Source organism: Danio aesculapii, chromosome 14 (assembly GCF_903798145.1).
Source record: "Danio aesculapii chromosome 14, fDanAes4.1, whole genome shotgun sequence".
In the NCBI taxonomy this organism is placed as follows: domain Eukaryota; kingdom Metazoa; phylum Chordata; class Actinopteri; order Cypriniformes; family Danionidae; genus Danio; species Danio aesculapii.
The window spans coordinates 10480605-10504722 of NC_079448.1; the positions used below are offsets into that span (position 1 = coordinate 10480605).

The following is a 24118-nucleotide window of genomic DNA, read 5'->3' on the forward strand; positions in this document are numbered from 1 at the left end:
GAGGAAGCCAACATCAATTGATGTTTTGCCATCTTTATTTAATAGTTCATTAGAAAAACAACAAAACACTTACTACGTGCTGATGATGTTACTGAGGATAAGTACAGTGCATTCAGAAAGCATTCATAGCGCTTTACTTTTTCCACATTTTTTGTTACAGCCTGATTCCAAAATGGATTAAATTCATTTATTTCCTCAAAATTCTACACACAATACCCCATAATGACAATGTGAAAAAAGATTATTTGAAATTGTTGCAAATTTATAAAAAATAAAAAACCTGAAAAATCACATGTACATAAGTACTCACAGCCTTTGCTCTGTACTTTGTTGATGCACCTTTGGCAGCAATTACAGCCTCAAGTCTTTTTGAATATGATGCCACAAGCTTGGCACACCTGTCTTTGGGAATTTTTGCCCATTCCTCTTTGCAGTACCTCTCAAGCTCTATCAGGTTGGATGGGAAGTGACGGTGTACAGCCATTTTCAAATCTCTCCAGAGATGTTCAATAGGATTTAGTTCTGGGCTCTGGCTGGGCCACTCAAGGACATTTACAGAGTTGTTGTGAAGTTACTTGGCAGTGTGCTTTGGGTCATTGTCCTGCTGAAAGATGAACCGTCGAAAAAGGTCTGAGGTCAAGAGCACTCTGAAGCAGGTTTTCATTCCGGATGTCTCTGTATATTGCTGCATTTATCTTTCTCTTTATCCTGACTAGTCTTCTAGTCCCTGCTGCTGAAAAACATCCCCACAGCATGAGGCTGCCACCACCATGCTTCACTGTAGGGACGGTATTAGCCTGGTGATGAGTGGTGCCTGGTTTTCTCCAAACATAACACCTGGCATTCACTCCAAACATCTTCCACTTCTGAATGATGGAGGCCACTGTGCTTATTGGAACTTTTAGAGCAGCAGAAATTTTTCTGTAACCTTCCCTAAGCTTGTGCCTCAAGACAATCTTTTCTCGAAGGTTTACAGACAATTCCTTTGTCCTCATGCTTGGTTTGTGCTTTGACATCCACTCTCAACCCTGGGACCTTATATAGACAGGTGTATGCCTTTTCAAATCATGTCCAATCAACTGAATTTACCACAGGTGAACTCCAGTTAAGCTGCCGAAACATCTCAAGAATGATCAGTGGAAACAGAATGTACCTGAGCTCAATTTAGAGCTTCACGGCAAAGGCTGTGAATACTGATGTACATGTGATTTTTCAGGTTTTTTATTTTTAATACATTTGCAACAATTTCAAAAAACAATTTTCACATTGTCATTATGGGGTATTGTGTGTAGAATTTTGAGGAATGAATGAATTTAATCCATTTTGGAATCAGGCTGTAACATAAAATAATGTGGTAAAAGTGTAGCGCTACGAATACTTTGCAGCACTGTATATTAAGGATATCGAGTCAGGGAGCAATCGGACTACACCTTCATTGATGTTGGTGGATCACATGATCCTCCCCTCTACATGTTTTTCTTCAGTTTATTGCATCCTGGAAATGCACACTTGTACATAATTAAAAAAATAAACCAAATAAACCAGTTCGAACTAGTTTTGATTAAACAGTTTGAACAAAAGTTATAGGGGTTTGTAATGACATGAGGGTAAGTAAATGATGACAGATTGTATTTTTAAGGGGGTTTAAAAATGTTTGAATTTTTTTTATGTTTTAAAATGTTTTAAAAATACTAACAGTAGATTAGTGGGGACTATTACACCTATGTTAACTGTCAAATAATTATTCATATTGAAATCAATTTAAAACAACAATAGTCCATATTAAACTAGATCAGCCAATTATTCTCTCTCACCTCTGCACGTGTCTTCTTTGAAAGGACTCTAAGCCAGTTCCCAATCATCGTGAGGATGGATGCAAAATACGCCAGACCAAACACTATCCACAACCACACCAATGGCTTGTACAGGGGCGTTCCATCTCTTCTGTTCTCTGGAATAGAGGAAAAAAGTAATGATAATGACACATGGGTTGTTCACAAGGGTGGCGTTGCCTAGTGGTTAAAGCCCAGAGCTGGTATAACAGGAAGATTGTTGGTTTGAGGATTGAGCCGTAAGCAATCACCGTAGTGCCCATGAGAAAAGCACTTAAAGGAATATTCTGAGTTAAATACAAGTTAAGCTCGACCAACAACTAGCATTCAAAGCTTTGAGGTCAGTACCATTTTTTTAAAGAAAGAAGTTTCTTAGGTTGTGTGTCTACCAAAATGTTTGTAGCCAGCTGGCCAGTGTTCTTCTAAAACAAATAACTGTGGCCATTTGAGAGCTTCTGCGGCACATCGTTTGCTTTTTATTATTATTCCGCTGAGACCCTTGGTTTCCTATGATTCAAAACATCTGCAGTACTTTTGGTTATTGCCCCGCCCTTTCTCTGCTGTGATTGGACAGTTGGCTAGAAAGTGACAGTACTTGCATCTCCATCCACCCATTTTTATGCACATTTTGAAATATCGCATTAAAAACCCTAAATGGAAACACCAAGATGCGCATAAAATTTGAAAATGCAGATGAAAAAATATGCACACATTAGTTAAGAATTCACATAAACTACGATGGAAATGCATTTACCGAATTAGTTCCAGCACGTGCATCAAAAAAGTCATGTGATTTTGTTTCAACAGATCATATGATAACTAAATGGCAGAAATTGACAGGTATGTTTGGGTGGACGATGAGGCCCAAACATTTTTAAATATTATATACGAGAAATAAGAGACGACAATCCTTGATGGAAAACATCAGCAGAAGTTTTCTCCTCCAAAAGCAAGATGACATGACTGCGCACATTGCGTTTCGTCGATGTGTTCTAAGACGCAAGTTATTATATCTGAAAAATGCCTTCTCATAACGCAGCAACTTTCGTTTTTATTTTAATATTTGGCACCAGTTTATCAGGAAGTGGATGATTTTGTTCTCTTGGACTCGTTGGATGGAAACGGTGCTTTATTCGCAAACGTTTTATGCGATATTCCAGTTTTGCGAATAATTTAATTTGCATCTTGGAATGGAAACATGGCTTGTGGCGTGCGATTTGTTCTCTGTCCACAAACCAAGCTCCTCAGCAAAGATTACTGTAGTCTTTTGACTCTTTCTCCTGGTGATGGTTTGGTCACTGCAGAGCTTTTAATCCAAATTCTTTTAAACGTCAATACACTGTTACAGGCCTGTAGCCAGGGGGGGTTCGGGTGGTTCGGAAGACCCACCCCTCACTAACAGAGGTCCTGAATTTGTCCCATACATGAGCTTATTGGTCCTATTTTGCATGGTATGCCATCATAAATAGTGAAAATAACCTGTCGAATCATTATTATGTTGTTATTCTTGTTTTATTTATACTTTTTTTTTTAAATGGACAAATTCTGACTGAGGAAAGTTGAACATGCTGGCCAGTTTGTTATTTGCCTAATAAATGACAATAGGCTACAGTTTTTATTGTTATGTTATTATATTTAAAACAGATTCCTTTTTTTCTAATGATAATGATGTAATAACTTTAAAAATAAGTATTTTTTATATTTCTTTATTCTATTTCTTTAGGAAATATTTTTGGTGCATCAAAAATTGTGGTTATGATGACCATCCAACAAGCTAATTTTGCTAAAATAGTGCTTAAAATGTCACTAAATGCAGTATTTAAATATCATAATTAAAATAGAAAATGAGGCGAATAACTGCATAAAGGTCCAGAACCACGAAAAAAAAAAGAACCACCCGTTTCACCAGGTGGCTACAGGCCTCAAGATACAGATCCTTACTCTGTTCAGCTGAACTGGTGATCAATTCCAGCTACAGTGTGGAACTTATTCAACTCATGAAATATGTTTAAAGGTGCCAAAGAGTGAAAATCTGAATATACTTACAGTAGGCATAGCTAAATAGTAAGTATTCAGTACACAAAAATTCTTATGTACAATGAAATTGTATGTTTTTCTTTCATTTTGATCTCTACTGTACATTTACTATAGTTGATTGTTGATGATGAAGCCTAACTGCATGAATACAGTTATATGCCCGTAAACTTCAATAGACTAAGGCAGAAATTAGACAATAATAATGTTATTAATTAATTGTCAAATGAGGTAACTATGTAACTTTTCCCTATATAATACATTTTAAAATGTGTTTATTCATATAAAATCATTGTTAAATGCTGATTTGGAGCTTAAAACATTTATTAAGATTATAAATATTGAAAGGAGCAGCTTGATCTTTTTCTGAAAACAGTGGATTTTTTTATAAATAACCTTTTTTATTTATTTTGTAATTTTATAAATATCTTTACTATCACTTCTGATCTATTTAATGCATCCTGGCTGAATAATAAAAAAAATGTTCATTTGTTTTAAACTTTTTACTGACCAATAGTGCTGTATAGTCATGAAAACGTAATTTACATTTTCATTAATATGGCCTGGCAATATTGCACGAAAATTTAAACTATATTTTAGTTAACAGACAACAACAACAACAACAACAACAACAACAAAAAATACACCTTGAAATCTAAATACTAAGAGTTTGGCCTTTGACTGTTTAACATAGAACAAGGAAAATAAGTATAGAACACTTCACTATTTTTCTCAGAAAGCATATTTCTAAAGGTGCCGTTGAGTTGACATTTTCCCCAGATTCCCTAATATAATGTTGGTAACAACCAAAGAAATCCATATAAACAAAGAAAACAAATCTAATTCGTTTACAAATGAAGTTATGTGTAATAAAATGAAAAGACGCAGGGAAAAAGTATTATACACATGAAGAAAGGGAGGTGTAGAAAGGCAGTGAAAGCCCAGACAGCAACTGAAATCTCTTAGTAGTTCTTCAGTAACCCTCTGCCCTTCCTCAGTGTAAATGAATATTCACTGCTTCAGTCCAACATCTACATTGGTAGGATGATGAAGACAAAACCATGGGTGGGCATTTCAGCAAGACATCGGCCCCTATCATACACCCGGCGCAATAAAACGCAAGACGTGTTTCTATGATGTGTTGCTATTTTCAGACACTAATTTTCCTGTTTTCCGCCACATGTTTAAATAGAAAATCTATTTGCTATGAGCCACTTTGTGAACTCATGGGGGTTTCGATATAGATAAGAGGTGTGTTAACGCACCTCGTTGGAGCATTGCTATTTTGAGGAACTAAAATAGACTGCACAATAGACCAGCTGAGAGCAGGTCTAAAGTCCAGCGCAAAGCACGTTAGTTGTACGCCTCCCTTACACATTGCTGAATACACACAAGATACAGATACAGACAATATGCAATTATCTTTACAAATGAAAAAGTATTAAAGGAATTAAATATTACAAAACTTATTATTTTCTACATAAATATAAAAACCGCTGCTTTCATGCCTTCTTCATCTCGGGGGTTTTCTTCAAGTTATTCCTGACAATTTGCTTTTGTATAATGTTGTTATTATTAGTAGCAGTATCATATTCATTCTATGCATATTTATATTTGTTTTATTAAAAACAAGCTTAGATTTGGCCACCTGTCAGGTTTTGGACAATATGGGGCATAGCATGTGTATTTGGAAATAACTCAGTTTTTTGACCACACTTCATTATTACTGTATATTTATTTGTTTGCTGGAAATTTGAACTGAATTTAGAAATTATTTTGAAACAAATCTTTGCTCTTAACAAATGAAATTAATTATTTATAGGCTAAGGGATATCTGTGCATACAACATGTTTCCTTATCCACTAGAGTGAAAGTGAAAGTAAAGAATGAGGAGGCTCATCTCTCATTCTGCAGACGGTCTGTTTAACTGTTTTCTCGCTAGTGAAGCGTTCAGTTCCTCGACTTACAAAGTCCGCTATGTGAATAGCAAATGCGCTATGGCGCGACGCAACTGACTCTTAAAGGGAATGGGAGATGAGACTCTTATTGGTTTAGTCTAACAACACTTCTATAACTCATTAAGAGAATAAGCTCAACCCTGTTAGACCATGTACCACGGCGCAACGCAGATTTTTCCGTCCATAAAATAGCAAACGTGGATTCTGACACGACCTTAATGCTTTTGCACCCAGCGCTTTAGAATTTGTGCCTAGATCGTTAAAATAGAGCCCAATGATCAAAAACACAGCTAAGAAAACTCAAGAAAGAAAATCAAGCTGTAGAATGGCCTAGCCAATCATCTGACTCGAATCCAATATAAAATACAAATTAGAGCTCAGATTTGATAGACGAGATCCACAGAACCATCAAGTTTTTTTCACTTCTGAGCAATTCATGAGACTTAATTCACCATATGAGAGGTGTCTTTAAGTTGCCATCACCAAAGCCTTTTATACAAAGTATTAAATACATTTCAGTAGTTCAGTACTTTCCCCTTGTGTCATTTCCTTCTTATTACACATAACTCATTTTCAGCTTTTTTTGTTTTATTTTTATGATTGTATTGTTTGGGTTTTTACCAAATCTGGTTCAATTTCATGTCAACAGCTCCTTTAGAAATATTATTCCCAGGAAAAAACATGATGTGTTCAATACTTATTTACCTCGCTGTATATACTGGGATGACTGAATTTAATGGAGTACATGTAACTTTATATTTTAATAAGTGTACTGTAAGTTTCTTTGGACAAAAACACGTCTTACATGACAAATTACTTATTAAGATCTCAAAAGATTTTCAGTGATAAGTGCATGCTCTGGTCTATTATTATAGCTATATCAATTAGTCGTACTACAATTAGTGTCTACAGCTTTCAGAAACCGATAATTAAATGAAATAAATATCTGCGAGTTGATGGCCGTCTGGACCACAACACATCCTGCATTTCCTTGCGTAATGCAATACTCAGCTCCTTAACAGAATTATCAAACGGTCACATGACACAGTAAACTGAATAACATATAATGATTATTGTATGTATGCTTGTGCACCTGCCACATAGTCCCCAAAGCCCACCGTGGTGAGTGTGATCACAACAAAATACACCGCTTCCAGCAGGCTCCAGCTCTCCACTTCCTGAAACACCATGGTCGGCACAGCGATGAAGACCAAGCAGCCAATCAGGATGGAGAACACAGCCGAGATTATGCGGACACTGGTGGGCTTCACACCCTTGCGCTGTTCAACAAAACAAAATCTCAGTATAAATTGTTGATATAGTTCCAAAAACATAGCGACATCCTAATAACACAATATAATTCTTTGCTATTTTGAATGGTATTTGATGCTTATTAGTGGTGTGAATCTATTTTCTTTAGCACAAACTGATTCCTTCTGACACAATTTCATGTAGGTGAGACAGAGGAGAGTTGATTGTAACACGGGTCAGTTTTAATACTTCTAATCTTCCCAAATAGGAACTACCCAACAGACACAGAATGTCAACATGACGTCAGATTGATGTTATACACTAACGTCGTGGGGACGTTGCGTTTTGGGTGGAAATGGAAATCGGGTTGACGTCAGAACTTGACACTTCACTTTCTAACACAACCTAAAAACAACCAATTATCAACGACAAATGATGTAACAGCTTGACGTTGCGTGGACATTACCACGATCATGTCTATCAGACGCGTGGGTTTCCTCCAGGTGCTCTGGTTTCACCCACAATTCCGAAGACATGCGGTATAGGTGAATTGGGTGTGCTAAAATTGACCGTTGTGTATGAGTGTGTATGGATGTTTCCCAGAGATGGGTTGCGGCTGGAAGGGCAGACGTTGTATTTTGGTTGAATAAACGTCAGGATGTGACATAAATATCTCGTTGGTTTAAAATGTTGGCTCAATGTTGGATTTTGGTCACTTTCCAACACAACATTGAACTTGTCACCTGACATCACGACCTAAATATAATCTAATATTTACGTCTTATGACATTGTGTGCCTGCTGGGCAGTTACCAATCAACTGATTGACTTCACACTTGGCTAATTTTACCTTTATGCCACATGTGAAAATTTGAGTCCATTGGAAGACACAGATGTTAGAGGGGAAAAAGTATCTAAAGTAAGAAAGTATGTTTTTTTTATGGCATTAGTTAAACTAGTTAAACAATTATTTATATTAGCTCATTTAAATAAACCTGCAATACAATGGGGAGATATTTTAAAGATGGTCCATTCCTCCTGTTTATGCGCCAGGTATGGATAAATGCAATGTAAGGTGCTCAGTTGACTAAAGCCAAATAAGCAAAACTTTTTCCTGAGAGAAGTGGTGCCAGTAATCTTTCAGATGAGATGTTAAACCGAGGTCCTGACTCTCCGTGGTCATTAAAAATCCCATGGCACTTCTCGTAAAGAGTAGGGGTGTAACCCCAGTGTCCTGGCCAAATACCCTCTCGGCCCATAACCATCATGGCCTCTCAATCATCCCCATCCACTGAATTGGCTTTATAACTGTCTCTCCACTCCCCCATAGCTGGTGTGTTGTGAGCACACTGGCGCCGTTGTCCTGTGGCTGTCGTCGCATCATCCAAATGGATGCTGCACACTGGTGGTGGCGTGGAGAGAGTGTATGGCCATACACTATAAGTGTGCTATATAAATACACACATTACATTTACATTACAATCTAAAAACAACCAAATATCAACGACTAATGATGTTACAGCTTGACGTTGTGTAGACGTTACCACTATGATGTCAATCAGACATCGTATTTTGGATGAATAAATGTCTATTTGATGTCAATATGACATTGGTTTAAGATGTTGCCTCGACGTTGGCTTTAATCCAATCTAATATTTACATCTTATGACATGTCTGCTGGGCAGTTACCAATCAACTGATTGACTTCACACTTGCCTAATTTTACCTTTATGCCACGCAAGACGCAAATGTTAGAGGGGAAAAAGTATCTAAGATAAGAAAGTATGTTTTTTTACATATTTTTATGGCATTAGTTAAACTAGTTAAACAATTATTTATATTAGCTCCTTTAAATAAACCTGCAATACAATGGGAAGATTTTTAAAGATGGTCCATTCCTCCTGTATAAGCGCCAGGTATGGACTAATGCAATGTAATGAACTGGAGGTTGCTGAGACTTTCATTTCAGTATGTTGATGTACTTATAACTGAAACAGAATATTGAGTAGAGGCGGGGCTTTCTTTTTGTGCATCATTCATTCATTCATTCATAGCAAACTAATGGTACAAGGGGTGTGGTTAAGAATATTGTGGTAAGAGCTGTCAAACTGACTTCAACAAAGAAGGACCACCACTCCAAATGCATCAAATTATCAAATTTGATTAAAGATTACCAAAACAAACTTTTTTTTTTCCAATGGATTATCTTGCATGGATTAATTTTTCACCTACAAAAAATCTCGATATCGAAAGATATCAAAAAACAAACACTTTACATTTACAAATGGCTGTGCCGAATGAATAATGGATGAAGTACATGACAACTAATTTTAATCAAATGATTAAAGTGCAAATTAAGTTGATCTTAAAATATATTTTGGCTTTTATTTACAGTAGAAATCACTCATAGTCATTTACTGTCATTGAACCATGTGAATACACTAAACAAATTTTTTATTTATGATGGCATTTAATTAAAAAAATTTGAGTAATTAACAAGTAATCTGGTTCTTATTATGTTTAATGCATTAAAGTGAATGCAGATTTTTCTTTATGACAGGTTGTCTATGTGAAAATGCTTAATGTGTAATTTACTACGTTACTTTTTATTGTAACCGTATCTGTACATGGCATGTACTCTTACCTGCGAAGTTAATTCTAATCTGTCGTGGTTCACATATTTTTATTAAATCTTTCTTCACAGAAATGCATTCAAATCTGTGTTTTGAAACAACTTTAGTCTCCTTTCAACCACTATTATTATTTTGGTGTTGAAATAAATTGATGTAAATATTAAATTATACCAAAAGTACTAGGATAACAGTTTATAGTTTGCATATAGATGCTAATCAAAATGAAGGCAATTAAAATCATTTCTTGAAAGCAAACTTAATGCTTCAATTGAAAGATTGTTATGTGTATGTATGTATGTGTTTTAATTATGAAAATTAAACAACTTAAATTAGAATATTGAATATTCAATTATTTAAATGAATAGGACATAATTGTAATACTATAATTAATTAGTTACCAATCAAAATTAAAGCTCCTGAATCTCTTGGTTAACAAGACCTGTGTTTGTCATTAGTTTCAGGTGATCTGAATTCTACATGTGGACACACACTGAACTGAATTGACCACTAAGCTTTATTTATTATCATGTAAAATCTCCACATTGAGCTGAAGGAGCTGATCTGTGGCTGTCTGGGTTCTGCTTTTTGCTTCTCTGCACTTCCTGTGTCACTCCTGCTCACCCCTATACAAATCATTCACAGCGTTAATCCAGACTGACCCTTACAATACAACCCCAGCCATGACTGCTGTCATTCAGATAAGTGTCATGTCACTGGCCACCTGTTCACTGTAACCAGGGATGGCTCTCAATATCATCCAAACTGGGCCGATCAGCCGCCGCTGGACTGAGACACCAGCGAATCAGCTGACGGCACTCTGTTACACACAACACCATCTTCAGAAACACAGAGCAACACACTTCTGCTCACTCGCCACATGATGTTCATCTCTCTGTGAGTCTCTTACCTGTGGACAGCTTTCTGGGGAAGTGCAGTCTGCTTCTGGACGTGACCCTTCGTGCGCCTCTGAAGGGGAAACAGTCGCACAGGATGTTGAAGAGGGTCACTCCTACTGACCAGACTGTAGCTGGAGCCGCATGATAGTGCTGTCTGTGGAACCACTCAGGTGGAGCGTATTCAAGAGTGCCTGAAAGACACAAGGAGAACACAAACACCTGCTCAAAACTCTCCAGTACAAACTAATTCCCTTTAGTGGATCATCCAGTTCAATCACACAGTTTCCTTCGACAACACAAACCCACCTGAGAAGTATTTGTAGGCCGAGCGCTTCAGCAGATCTCCACAGCCAAAGTCCAGCAGCTTGATGTCCTGGGACTCTGTGGAGATCAGCAGATTCTCCGGCTTGACGTCCCGGTGCAGGACGCGGCGGCTCTCGCAGTGTTTCAGCGCCCTGATCAGCTGCACCAGCACTCTCTTTGCCAGACACTCGTCCAGACAGCCGTTCTCCTCACAGAAGCTCTGGAGATCCTGGCAAGGAGATGGCCGCTCCAGAATCAGGACGTAGCGTCTGGGATGGTCAAACCAGTCCAGCAGCTGCAGGACATTGGGGCAGGCAGGAGCTGAAGTGACGCGGGTCATCAGTGCCACCTCCAGAGGCAGCCGACCCTGACCATCCTGCAGGACAAACACACCGTTATCTCTAGAACTGAATCAAACACAACAACCGCTTCACACTGAACTCACAACTCTCAGTCTCCTGTCCGTCTGGTCTTTAGACACATATTTGATGGCCACCTGTAGACAGATAAAGCACAGTTAATCACACCTGCCTGATCATCACACATCACACTCACTGATATCAGGCTGATTGAATGAAGAGTGGAGAAAACGTCTTACTGGCAGTCCGTCAGACCTGCGGATCCCAGAAAACACAGAGCCGAATCCACCTCGTCCCAGCAGTGGGCCTTTCACATACTCATCTGCAACACAGAAGAGCAGGAGACATGTCTTAAAGAGAAAACATGCTACAATAGCAAAACTGTACAATGATGTTAGATCTGACAAGGTCTGGAATATGAGGCCGTTCTGACCTCTGCGAGAACGTTTGGCTGAGCTCTTAGATGAGGTGGATGGATGCTCATTTTCGGGCATTTGCTGGCTGCCGCTCTGCCACTTCCTCTTCCTGTTACCCTGATCTGCAGACACAGACTCGGCCAACAGGGAAGGCAGAGGTGCCACAAATCCAGGAAGCTCTCGGCTCACGGTCCGGGTTTCACCATCACCATCATGTGTGCAGACGTCCTGAACAGCTGCTTGGGTGAAAGCAGCACTCCTGGATCTGGAGCGGCCTGAGGCTACAATATTTCACATTTGACCAATAATAATAATAATAATAATAATAATAATAATAATAATAATCAATGTCAGTAGATGCATTTACAAGAAATAAAACATATTTGATCATTTATAGTGGGGACAGATGGGATGAAATGGATTCATTTGCACTAGTTGATTTGCATTAATTTATCCAAATATTATATTATAATAAACACATCATAAAGTTAAACACTCACCTCGTCTTTCACCCATGATGCTGTGATCCATTGACAAACTCCTCCAAACTCCACCAAAGCTGAAAAAAGCAAATAAAGATATAAAATATTAATTTAAATTAAAAACTGAAATAAAATGAAACTAAAAACAAGATAAAACACGTTAAAATAATGACAAAATGTGTCAAAAGCAACAATTTGAGCTCTTTCAAAAAATTTAAACTGTTTTCAAAGAAAATATTCGTCGATCTCCTCATAAAATAAAGTCTTCTGTCAGAAAATCTCTGGTCTCCTTGAAGAATCGCACTTTCAGCACAGAAATCTCTCAGTTCGCCTCGTCTCTCAATCAACTGATAGCGGCGGGGTTCAGTGTTTAAATATCGAATCAAATCATAACACGCGTTGCTATAGCAACCACAACTTAAATCTCGAATATGAATCACGTGAGCAGAACAAAGCAACGCATCTCATCTCGACATATAAGTAGAATTAAAGATAGCTCAATTTAAGTTATTAACCAAAAATATTTATTTAAAATGCATTGGAACTAATATTTAAAAATAGACGGTGAGCAATAATGAGCAGAATTAATTTAACAAAATTAACTGACTGAATTTTTGTTAATTTGTCGTCTTTTTAGGAATTATTTTCATTAATATTATGTTAAAATTATGCAGGTATTTTCTATTGGACAAAAACAACAACAACGACCTAAATAAAGTCTATGCGTATTCAGGTCACATGACCCTTCATAATGCCTAATGTCAAGAATGACCATTTCAACACGAATCGGTGCAATAAATAACATATAATATCACAAATAATGACATAAACGTGCTTTGAAAAAATTAATCCAGTTGCTCTGAGTGCGGTTTGTGATTACTGTAACCACGTGAATGAAGAAACGTGTTGAGTATCATTGTAAGTTACTGATATTTCTATCTGAACAATTTACTATCATTTCAAACTGTGGATTTATATTATTTCCATTTTTTGTCACAGCCATAGGCTAATCAAAGAGCAAGGAATCTATATAGATAATAGCTCTTTGGGATAATTGAACAGATTAAAGAGCCATTTACGTCAAAGAGAGTTTGATATTTTTTGTCTAATATAGAGTCACTAGCTTATTCAACAATAACCGTTTTGTAAATAAAATAATAATTTCAAGAATTATAAATTATTCATTTAAATTGGTATTATTTATTACTATTTATATGTTGTTGAGATGAGGTGTTGCTTTGTTCTGCTCACGTGATTCATATTCGCGATTCAAGTTGTGGTTGCTATAGCAACGCGTGTTATGATTTGACTCGATATATAAACACTGAACCCCACCGCTATCAGTTGATTGAGAGACGAGGCGAACTGAGAGATTTCTGTGCTGAAAGTGCGATTCTTCAAGGAGACCAGAGATTTTCTGACAGAAGACTTTATTTTATGAGGAGATCGACGAATATTTTCTTTGAAAACAGTTTAAATTTTTTGAAAGAGCTCAAATTGTTGCTTTTGACACATTTTGTCATTATTTTAACGTGTTTTATCTTGTTTTTAGTTTAATTTTATTTCAGTTTTTAATTTAAATTGATATTTTATATCTTTATTTGCTTTTTTCAGCTTTGGTGGAGTTTGGAGGAGTTTGTCAATGGATCACAGCATCATGGGTGAAAGACGAGGTGAGTGTTTAACTTTATGATGTGTTTATTATAATATCATATTTGGATAAATTAATGCAAATCAACTAGTGCAAATGAATCCATTTCATCCCATCTGTCCCCACTATAAATGATCAAATATGTTTTATTTCTTGTAAATGCATCTACTGACATTGATTATTATTATTTGTCAAATGTGAAATATTGTAGCCTCAGGCCGCTCCAGATCCAGGAGTGCTGCTTTCACCCAAGCAGCTGTTCAGGACGTCTGCACACATGAGGGTGATGGTGAAACCCGGACCGTGAGCCGAGAGCTTCCTGGATTTGTGGCACCTCTGCCTTCCCTGTTGGCCGAGTCTGTGTCTGCAGATCAGGGTAACAGGAAGAGGAAGTGGCAGAGCGGCAGCCAGCAAATGCCCGAACATGAGCATCCATCCACCTCATCTAGGAGCTCAGCCAAACGTTCTCGCAGAGGTCAGAACGGCCTCATATTCCAGACCTTATCAGATCTAACATCATTGTACAGTTTTGCTATTGTAGCACGTTTTCTCTTTAAGACATTTCTCCTGCTCTTCTGTGTTGCAGATGAGTATGTGAAAGGCCCACTGCTGGGACGAGGTGGATTCGGCTCTGTGTTTTCTGGGATCCGCAGGTCTGACGGACTGCCAGTAAGACGTTTTCTCCACTCTTCATTCAATCAGCCTGATATCAGTGAGTGTGATGTGTGATGATCAGGCAGGTGTGATTAACTGTGCTTTATCTGTCTACAGGTGGCCATCAAATATGTGTCTAAAGACCAGACGGACAGGAGACTGAGAGTTGTGAGTTCAGTGTGAAGCGGTTGTTGTGTTTGATTCAGTTCTGGAGATAACGGTGTGTTTGTCCTGCAGGATGGTCAGGGTCGGCTGCCTCTGGAGGTGGCACTGATGACCCGCGTCACTTCAGCTCCTGCCTGCCCCAATGTCCTGCAGCTGCTGGACTGGTTTGACCATCCCAGACGATACGTCCTGATCCTGGAGCGGCCGTCTCCTTGCCAGGATCTCCAGAGCTTCTGTGAGGAGAACGGCTGTCTGGACGAGCGTCTGGCCAAGAGAGTGCTGGTGCAGCTGATCGCGGCGCTGAAACACTGCGAGAGCCGCCGCGTCCTGCACCGGGACGTCAAGCCGGAGAATCTGCTGATCTCCACAGAGTCCCAGGACATCAAGCTGCTGGACTTTGGCTGTGGAGATCTGCTGAAGCGCTCGGCCTACAAATACTTCTCAGGTGGGTTTGTGTTGTAGAAGGAAACTGTGTGATTGAACTGGATGATCCACTAAAGGGAATTAGTTTGTACTGGAGAGTTTTGAGCAGGTGTTTGTGTTCTCCTTGTGTCTTTCAGGCACTCTTGAATACGCTCCACCTGAGTGGTTCCACAGACAGCACTATCATGCGGCTCCAGCTACAGTCTGGTCAGTAGGAGTGACCCTCTTCAACATCCTGTGCGACTGTTTCCCCTTCAGAGGCGCACGGAGGGTCACGTCCAGAAGCAGACTGCACTTCCCCAGAAAGCTGTCCACAGGTAAGAGACTCACTGAGAGATGAACATCATGTGGCGAGCTATTAGAACTGTGTTGCTCTGTGTTTCTGAAGACGGTGTTGTGTGTAACAGAGTGCCGTCAGCTGATTCGCTGGTGTCTCAGTCCAGCGGCGGCTGATCGGCCCAGTTTGGATGATATTGAGAGCCATCCCTGGTTACAGTGAACAGGTGGCCAGTGACATGACACTTATCTGAATGACAGCAGTCATGGCTGGGGTTGTATTGTTGGGGTCAGTCTGGATTAATGCTGTGAATGATTTGTATAGGGGTGAGCAGGAGTGACACAGGAAGTGCAGAGAAGCTAAAAGCAGAACCCAGACAGCCACAGATCAGCTCCATCAGCTCAATGTGGAGATTTTACATGATAATAAATAAAGCTTAGTGGTCAATTCAGTCCAGTGCAGTGGTGTAGTCCTAAAAAAAAGATGATGTACTATTACCCACCCAACCCTAATTTTAAAAAATAAGTTAACATAAGTTACCTGTAACTTACTATTGACTTCCACAGAAGGAAAAAGAAATGCTATGCAAGTCAGTGGTTACAGGTTTCCAGCTTTATCAGAAATAAAACAGACAAAGCGGTTTAGAACAAGTAAAGGTTGAGTAAATGATGCTATATATATATATGTATATATATATATATATGTATATATATATATATATATATATATATATATATATATACACCGCTATATATATATATATATATATATATATATATATATATATATATATATATATATATATATACACATATATATATATACACACACACATACATATATATATATATATATATATATATATATATATATATATATATATATATATAATTATTAGACCCCCTTTGAATTTTATTTTCTTTTTTACGTATTTCCCAAATTATGGGTAACAAAGCAAGGAAATTTTTACACATATCTGATAATATTTTTTCTTCTGGAGAAAGTCTTTTATTTTGGCTAGAATAAAAGCAGTTTTTAATAAAAAAATAAATTAATTAAGGTCACAATTATTTGCCCCATTAAGCTATATTTATTTTGATAGTCTACAGAACAAACCATCGTTATACAATAACTTGCCTAATTACCCTAACCTGCTAGTTAACCTAATTAACCTAGTTAAGCCTTTAAATGTCACTTTAAGCTGTATAGAAGTGTCTTGAAAAATATCTAGCAAAGATAAAATAAATCAGTTAATAGAAATTAGTTAATAAAATTATCATGTTTAGAAATATGTTGAAAAAAATCTTCTCCATTTAAAAAAAAACGGGGGAAAAAATAAGCAGGGGGGCTAATAATTGTCCGAATATAAAAGTCACTTTCAGTCGAGAAATGTCAAATATAATAAATCTGAATAAGTGGTGATGTTGACCAATCTAAGCTTTTTATTATGGTCAACCATTTACACATCCATAAATCTGGAATTAAATGTAAATTATGAGTTATGTGGAGGTAAATTTCCTTTTTTGTTTGATCATTTTAAATGTATAGCTGTTTATAGGTCACCTCAAATAGGTTTATAATACTTTGTGCAAAACTGATATTATAGTGATGTTAAATTAAAAATAAAATTGGCATCAGTCTCAGGACAGCTCCACACATCACCACTAGATGCCGCCACTCACTTTTGCAGTGTTCACGTGTCTGTATCAATCCATGTGTAAGAAAGAATTTTGATGTCTTTTTGTCTTTAGTCCAATAAACTACTAATCAGTCACTGTTTCAAGTAGGGGTGTCAAAATCAATTGTTTCTTCGATGCACCGTGATGCAGACATGAACAATTCGTTATTGGCTCATTAATAGATCATCACCGGTTATTATGTACTGTTATTTTAAGCAAGTTTTCTCCATGGCATCTATCACAGGTCAGCTGTGATAGCTGCGCATTGTGCATTTCATTACGCGCATACAGACTGTTACCGTGCATTTTTTAGTCTGCGTCACCCATCTGTGAACACCACTGACAGTTATTAGGGGGTCACACACCAGAAGCACCGCTCGGCGGCGCGTAGCAATGTTAGATTTTTAAAGACATTACCCAGAACAAGTTAGGGATAAAATACATCCTGGAGATTGTTTTTGCAAAATAAAGCCTGACAGGCTTATCGGCAGTATAAGTCTCGGGCTTTATTCTGTGAAAACTATGGCTGCACGATATTGGAAAAATCTAACATTGCGATATTTTTTTTATTCTGTGATTGTATATTGCGATATAAATACAATTTCACTAGATGTGTTTAATAAATATTTGGAAAGAATTTATAATCGTCAAACTGTTGAATTGTATTCAGGTATACAGCAACATGATGTCCGCGGGGTCTTAAAAAGTATTAAAAGTTGATAAATGAATGTAGAGAAATTTAAGGTCCTTAAAAAGTATTAAAATGTTTGAAATGCTCTTTTGCAAGGAGTTAAATTTGATATAATTTTTAATTATGCAATGTATGGTTGTATGCTAAAGTTTGCCTGAATTAAATCTGTGAATATCAGGATGCTGTGTAGTTTATGAAATCAATCAAATCTTGCTAGATATGACATCATGCTGCTTTGTTTACTGAAGTAACCAAGACAACACCCTTATTTCTGCAGTTCTATAGGCGCCAACCTGCTGAATTAGCTAGATTTAATCGATTTATATTCAGTATATGAATAATGTTTTTGATTACTTTCTTACATTTATACTTAAATAAATTGCAAGTTAAAATCTCGCCAGTGATCCGGTTGAAACCTAAAGTGGTTTTAAAGTCTTAAAAATCTACTTTTCAAGCTGTTTTGACAGACATGTATGTATAGTGTATTGACCGTCATATTGGGGTGATATAAACACACCCAGTCCTTTTTTTTTTTCAATTTAACAACATAAAAACGGTGGACCAATTGGAGCGGTTTTCAGAGCAACCGCAACTTGACGTAGGAGTGCTGTCCCCCCGCCCACCAATATTGATTGACAGGCGCGCATCACCATATCCTCAGTTTGTTGATTCACGTCCGCCATTTTCAGCATGTGAGTCAAAGCGATGTCATTAAAGGAACACCCTTGCTCTATTTTTAGATGTAAGGCTCATTGGGCTCAACACAAGATCAATATTCTCCACATGATCGCTCTAATCGGAATTATTTTTTGCAACTTTAGGTGCGTTTGCAAACATGTATACTTACTTTTCATTGTGTCTACCTTAAACTTCAGCCATTTGGATTTCTCGTGGTCGTAGAAGCTCCCTGTCATCTTAACTAGGTGCAGCTGGAAAGTGCGAGCGCGTCTCTCCATTGGAAATAAAATAACAAATTTGTCTGCATTTCAGAATTCTAAACATAGGTTTCTATCAGGGCACACACAACGGCACTTCAAGTTGGCGGCTGTCGGCGGCTGTCCGCAGCGCCCAGCCACGATTCGGGACACTTCATGTTTCTGCCGTGCCACAGAGCGCCATCTAAAAAGCTTCATTTTAAATAACATCTGAATGTGCGTGTCTGGTGTGCCGTGTCACAGCTACGAGCGGCGCATCCGGTGCCTTAGTCAAAGTTAATTCAGTGGGCATGGTTATTAATCTCGGTGTACAAGCTCGGAACTTTAAACTAGCACACAGTAGGCTGTAAAACTATACAAAGACACAAATGATTTCGTACTCTCTGCTTGGTCTGTGTCCGACTCGTACATGTACGGCTGAATGCTGGTCCTCTCACTGTCTGCCTGTCTGTTGCCAAACAGTGCGGGGGAGCTCTTGGCTCCGCCCCTTGTTACGTTGGGCGGGAAGTCAAAACTAATTTTGATGTGAAGCAACACACCCCTAAAACAGCAAGCTGTGTACACGCCCCCAAAATCTGAACTGTGTTTTGAACTGAACCTAAACTGGCACACTCAGAAGAACCATAATATTAATATTAAATCATAAAAAAGGGGTAAACTATGTGCCCTTTAAAGTGTATCAAAAGAGTCTTACAAAAGGTGTTAAAAGGTATTGAATTTCACCCTCTGATTCCTGTATATACTCTGAGTAATTGAATAATCAAATGTAAAGTAATACCACATAGTCTTTGTTTTAAAAACAATTCAATAGAATTTATCAATAATTTGTCCAAGTAAAAAAAAAAGTCCAATTTCTTTCGCTTGAATGCTTTTAAAACCCTCACACACTTACAAGCCTCAAAATACACATGGGAAATGATCAATTAAAATCCAGACTCAACATGGCATATACTCGTGATGTGACTATTGCGAATGTTTCCATTACAATATCGGTGCTGAAACGATATATTGTGCAGCCCTAGTGAATACAACCATCATGGGTGTACTTTATCCCACTTATTACATTACACACAACATTGTTCTAAGCCTTAATTTATTATTTCTTTCATAAAACACAAAGCTGACAAAACCAAAACCGGATGGATGGACCTTAAGATAACCTGTGCATTATTTAGTCACCAGGTGGCGCCAAACAGTAAAAAACACAAAGCTGTCAGAAAAGAGAACGGTTGAATGAAGCATATACTAACCTATTTATTATTCATTCACAAGAAGACACCAAACAGTCAAAATAAGCAGTGTGACAGACAGGCAGCAACATTTGGATGTACTGTAGATGTAATATGCATGTGAATGTATTCACTGGCGGCTGAGTTGATTCAAAGTTCCCGGATGATTCTATGTTATTCAGCGGTTGTTATCTGTGAATAACATATCTTGGAATGGAATAAATCAGAAAATAGTATCCCAGACAGCCGTGTATTAATGGTATTTAATGCACTGCTTCTTGTCTGATGAGAAGCCTACTTAATATTGCATCTCAATAGGGCTTTGAAGATCATTGATTTTAAACAAACATGGCGAGTTTATAATGGCATGACAGTTCACCAGAAGCATCTGAGCTGGATTTTTCAAGATTAAAACTTCCATTGAATAAGTAAATATTGAAGAAATTAGTCCCAAAAAAGATGATAATGGTGTGAATACTGAGTCTCTTACCAAGAACAAAGTCTCCACCTTCGCCACGGCTCTCCGCAGCAGGGTGCCCAGGTGATCTCCAACCCCGGCTAACAGTATCCCAAACATGGGGATCCCCACCAGAGCGTAAAATATACAGAACAACTGACCACCTTTGGTCTTGGGTGAGATGTTTCCAAAACCTGGAAAAGAGGTGAACGTGTGAAATAAAGCCGGAATACAGTGAAATGCTGATTTGAAAACTGTGTTCATCTCACCGATGGTGGTGATGATGGTGCCACAGAAGAAGAAAGCATTGGATGGATCCCATCTGCTGGTGTAATTTGATGTGCTTCTGGCATCCACACCTGCTTCAATGGCATCAACCACTTTCTAAAGAGAAAAGATGATTTATCAAGCATGCCACTAAATGTATACAGAGAATGGAGGAACTTTAGAGAATACAGAATAACTAATGTGTGTGTGTGTTTTAATAACTGGTTTGAACACTTTAAAAATATAAAAACGAAACCTAATTCCAACTAAAACCATCTAATAGGGTATATGCCCAAGTATGCTAATAGGACTTTTAATTTGCCAGTAACCTGGGTTAAGCGTTTCCGGTGAATTGTATGCCAATGCAAAATCGGCATGTTTAAAGTCTGTTTTTCTTAAAAAATCAGCGATCTCCACTGGCTAAGTGATATCCGATATAAAGTGGGTCTCAGATTGTACAAGAAGCACTGCATTAAATAACACTTTTCCCTGCCATGTCTTTATAATATGAGCATTTATTTTACCCCAGTATATTCAATGGAGCTTCTGCGCTAGTCTGCAGATTCTGACAGGCGCGTGCGAGTAAACGGCTTTTTGTCTCGTTTTATGCTTAAGCAACTAAATGAATGCCTAAGTCTGTTTAACTGATGGTCTTTTAATTACATTACAACATTGATGCTGTAAAAGGAATCGTTTAAAATGGAAAAAAAACTCACAATAACAGGTCACCGGAAGTTTATCAGTATGGTAAACAGACTAGCTCGGCATATACCCTATCAATGTGTGCTTCTAGCAAAATGCTTTTATTTTGTATATAAACACAAAGACAAAAAAAGTGGAAGACAAAATTTGTATTTTAATTCTTTAACCTCTTAAGGCCAAAGGTGTTTTTAACTGGCATTTTTTATTTCTCTTAGCTATTTAGGCTTATTGGAGTATCATCTTTTGATATGATGTACTTTTAGAGAAAAATGATGTCCATATATGTGGACTCGTGGTCCGAATTTCCATAAAACAATTTTTCCTGATTGTTTTTTTAATGCATTAATAACACATACATATTTTTTTGAACATGTTTTGACTATCAGAGAGTAAAAACAAAATTTTTTGCCCAATTTTGGACAGTTAAAAAGTGTTTGGGACATTTCATATGCTGCAAAACACTGACACTGTATGTCTGTAACAAAATATAAAACATTCAAAGTATTTTAAATAGCCACTTAAGAGCTAAAATGTGATGTCCATGTATGTGGACACTCAAGCCCTATAGGAGGTTAAATATTTTCGAAGTGATGTTTAACAAACTAAGGACAATTTAGCAGTATTTTCTAATATTTTTTTTTCTCCTGGAGAAAGATTTTTTTTTAATATTAAGTTTGGAGGAAATAAAATTAGTTTGGATGAGTTTTTTAATGATTTTAAGGTCAATATTATTCGATTTTTTTTAAGCCTGTAAATGTCACTTTAAGCTGAATACTGGTATCTTGCAAAATAACTAGTAAAATCATTATGAAGTCATTATGGCAAAGATAAAAGAAATCCGTTATTAGAAATAGTTTATTAAAACTTTTATGACAGCAATTGGGAAATATTTTAAAAAGAATGAAAATTTCACAGGACAGATCATAATTTTGTCTTGATAAATGATAAATATAAGATTAAACATTTTGAAATGTTGCCTTGGGAATTATAAAATAAATACAAAATTTAAATAAAAACATAAAATGTAACATTTTACAATTTAAAAATTTTTTTTTTTTTAAATGTGTTTAGCTCAAGTCTTATAATTAGGGCTAGACGGAATTTGCGGACGTTTTTTGCTATTTCTGCAGAGAATTTTAGTAAAAATCTGCAGATTTCTGCATAATTATTTTGGGAGTATCATAACTAAAACAATAATAATATGTGAAATAAAAAAATAATATCTTTTTAACTTTTATTTAATGTTTAAAATGCAAATCCAATTAGATTCACTTTATTTGGTAAACAAAGCAAGTCTGTCATATAATATCTCTACTAAAAGACAGAAAATATTACTATACAAACGGCATTGTAAATAAATCAGATGAACATTTTCATATTAGTGAATAATTATTACAGTAATTAATAAAAAATGATCAAATATAGATTTACACACATTTACTCAGGTAAATAAACAGAATTAATGCTGGGTTAAAAATCTGCGGAATTCTGCGCACACAGATTCCGTGTGGGCCTACCTATAAGTACTAAAACAAGATATGTTAAAACCATAATAAAAATAATAAAAGTACATTGCAAATTAGGGCTGATTTATCAAAAATTTATGGAATTCTACATTCAGAACCTGTAATTGATCAAATTTTTCCAGGTCAATATTTTCGATTACTTTCCCTACCGCTTGTGGAGACACGTGACGCCAGTATATTAAGCCTTTATTTATACTTCTGTGGCCACTTTGCTGCCACATCTGACCTCTGGTCATACAGGACGATGGACCTATTCTTGAGCCCTACTTTGCTCTACATTGCCGATGGTTGGAAGCTGCGCCAGAGATGCCTTGAGACGGCATATTTTCTATTACATTAAAATGATTATTTACATTCAAATATTTCTTCACAGAAGATGTAAGAAATGCACTGTTTAAAATACTGTTTACAGGATATACAAGAGTTATTGTATTTAGAAGAGATACAGCTTTTTTTAAATACTTTTAAGAACTTATTTTGTTTCCAAAAGTGCATGTTAATTATTTTCACTCTTTCATAAGAAAAAAGCGACTGTTGGTTTTAGGCTATGTGTGTTTTAATTTCAGTTGTTCAACGTTGATGTTCAATAAATAATCACAGATAGTAGATTATTTGAAATAATGTTATTTGTATGTTTAATTCTTTTAAAATCATGTGATGCACCCTTCAGAAATCTCTCACTTGTGATAAGTGAGCATATTTACTGTACAAAACTTGCCAGTGAACTATGAGGGCAAAAACAATAACAATTAATTTAGTTTTAGTACACGTAATCAGTGTATGCGATGATTGATTTTGTGCAACCTCTGTGAACTCCCTCAGACTGTAAGCGGTGACGCAGCTGTGGTTCTGCAGGAAAGCCATCTGAGAGGTGAGCAGCTCCCGATGAGCCCATTCCTCCCTGGAAGACTCGAGCCAGCCGAACACCAGAGCCCCCAGCACCAAATACAGCAGCACCGCCGCTAGGATGGTCAACAATGTGGAGTAGCGCATGGCTATGACGTCAGGCTAGCTGGAGGACTGTCGTGGAAACACAGGTCATCATGTGTCCATCAGGTTTGCTGGAGCGTAGAGGAGAATGTCAAGGGAAATGCTCACAGTAATGATTATTATCTCTGGTAAATGAAGAAGTGTGGGAAAGCTTTGAGAATCTGGCTTAGTAATTAGGGTCAGTGATGAATAAAGTACACAAATCAAGCAACCTGACAGTCTCCAATAAAAGTGCATTTTAATTTAAGTTCAACAGTTTTGAACAAAGCATTTTATTATTAAAACATACATTGATAACTATTGATTATT

General features: G+C 37.1%; 3 protein-coding genes across 3 annotated transcripts in view; 1 reads left to right on the forward strand and 2 right to left on the reverse strand.

Annotated features, from left to right (window-relative positions):
- The window catches only part of kcnk4a (potassium channel, subfamily K, member 4a), a 27105-nt gene extending 3229 nt beyond the window's left edge, over positions 1–23876 (reverse strand). The window contains exons 1-5 of the mRNA XM_056472164.1: positions 23624–23876; positions 20594–20708; positions 20358–20518; positions 6918–7104; positions 1815–1951 (exon numbers count right to left, since the gene is read on the reverse strand). Coding sequence (XP_056328139.1) covers positions 1815–1951; positions 6918–7104; positions 20358–20518; positions 20594–20708; positions 23624–23812 — 789 coding nt within the window. The 5' untranslated portion in view covers positions 23813–23876. The remainder of the gene's footprint in view (positions 1–1814; positions 1952–6917; positions 7105–20357; positions 20519–20593; positions 20709–23623) is intronic.
- LOC130240583 (serine/threonine-protein kinase pim-1-like) lies at positions 8268–15555 on the forward strand. Its single transcript, XM_056472166.1, has 7 exons — positions 8268–8292; positions 14032–14289; positions 14401–14483; positions 14586–14636; positions 14706–15078; positions 15194–15373; positions 15464–15555. The coding sequence occupies exons 1-7, from the start codon at positions 8268–8270 to the stop codon at positions 15553–15555; spliced, it is 1062 nt and encodes a 353-aa protein (XP_056328141.1).
- Positions 10433–12227, reverse strand: LOC130240582 (serine/threonine-protein kinase pim-1-like). Its single transcript, XM_056472165.1, has 7 exons — positions 12182–12227; positions 11699–11962; positions 11505–11587; positions 11352–11402; positions 10910–11282; positions 10615–10794; positions 10433–10524 (listed from the first exon to the last, which is right to left on the reverse strand). The coding sequence occupies exons 1-7, from the start codon at positions 12210–12212 to the stop codon at positions 10433–10435; spliced, it is 1074 nt and encodes a 357-aa protein (XP_056328140.1). The 5' UTR covers positions 12213–12227.
- Positions 23877–24118: the final 242 nt, after the last annotated feature.

Excerpts from the sequence above, each read along its gene's own strand:
- LOC130240582 (XM_056472165.1), bottom strand. The coding sequence starts at position 12,212 with ATGGATCACAGCATCATGGGTGAAAGACGAG. Across the intron at positions 11,963-12,181 it reads CATCATGGGTGAAAGACGAG|CCTCAGGCCGCTCCAGATCC; the intron begins GTGAGTGTTTAA and ends GAAATATTGTAG. Across the intron at positions 11,588-11,698 it reads AGCCAAACGTTCTCGCAGAG|ATGAGTATGTGAAAGGCCCA; the intron begins GTCAGAACGGCC and ends TCTGTGTTGCAG.
- LOC130240583 (XM_056472166.1), top strand. The coding sequence starts at position 8,268 with ATGGCACTTCTCGTAAAGAGTAGGG. Across the intron at positions 15,079-15,193 it reads GGCCTACAAATACTTCTCAG|GCACTCTTGAATACGCTCCA; the intron begins GTGGGTTTGTGT and ends TGTGTCTTTCAG. Across the intron at positions 15,374-15,463 it reads CCCCAGAAAGCTGTCCACAG|AGTGCCGTCAGCTGATTCGC; the intron begins GTAAGAGACTCA and ends TGTGTGTAACAG.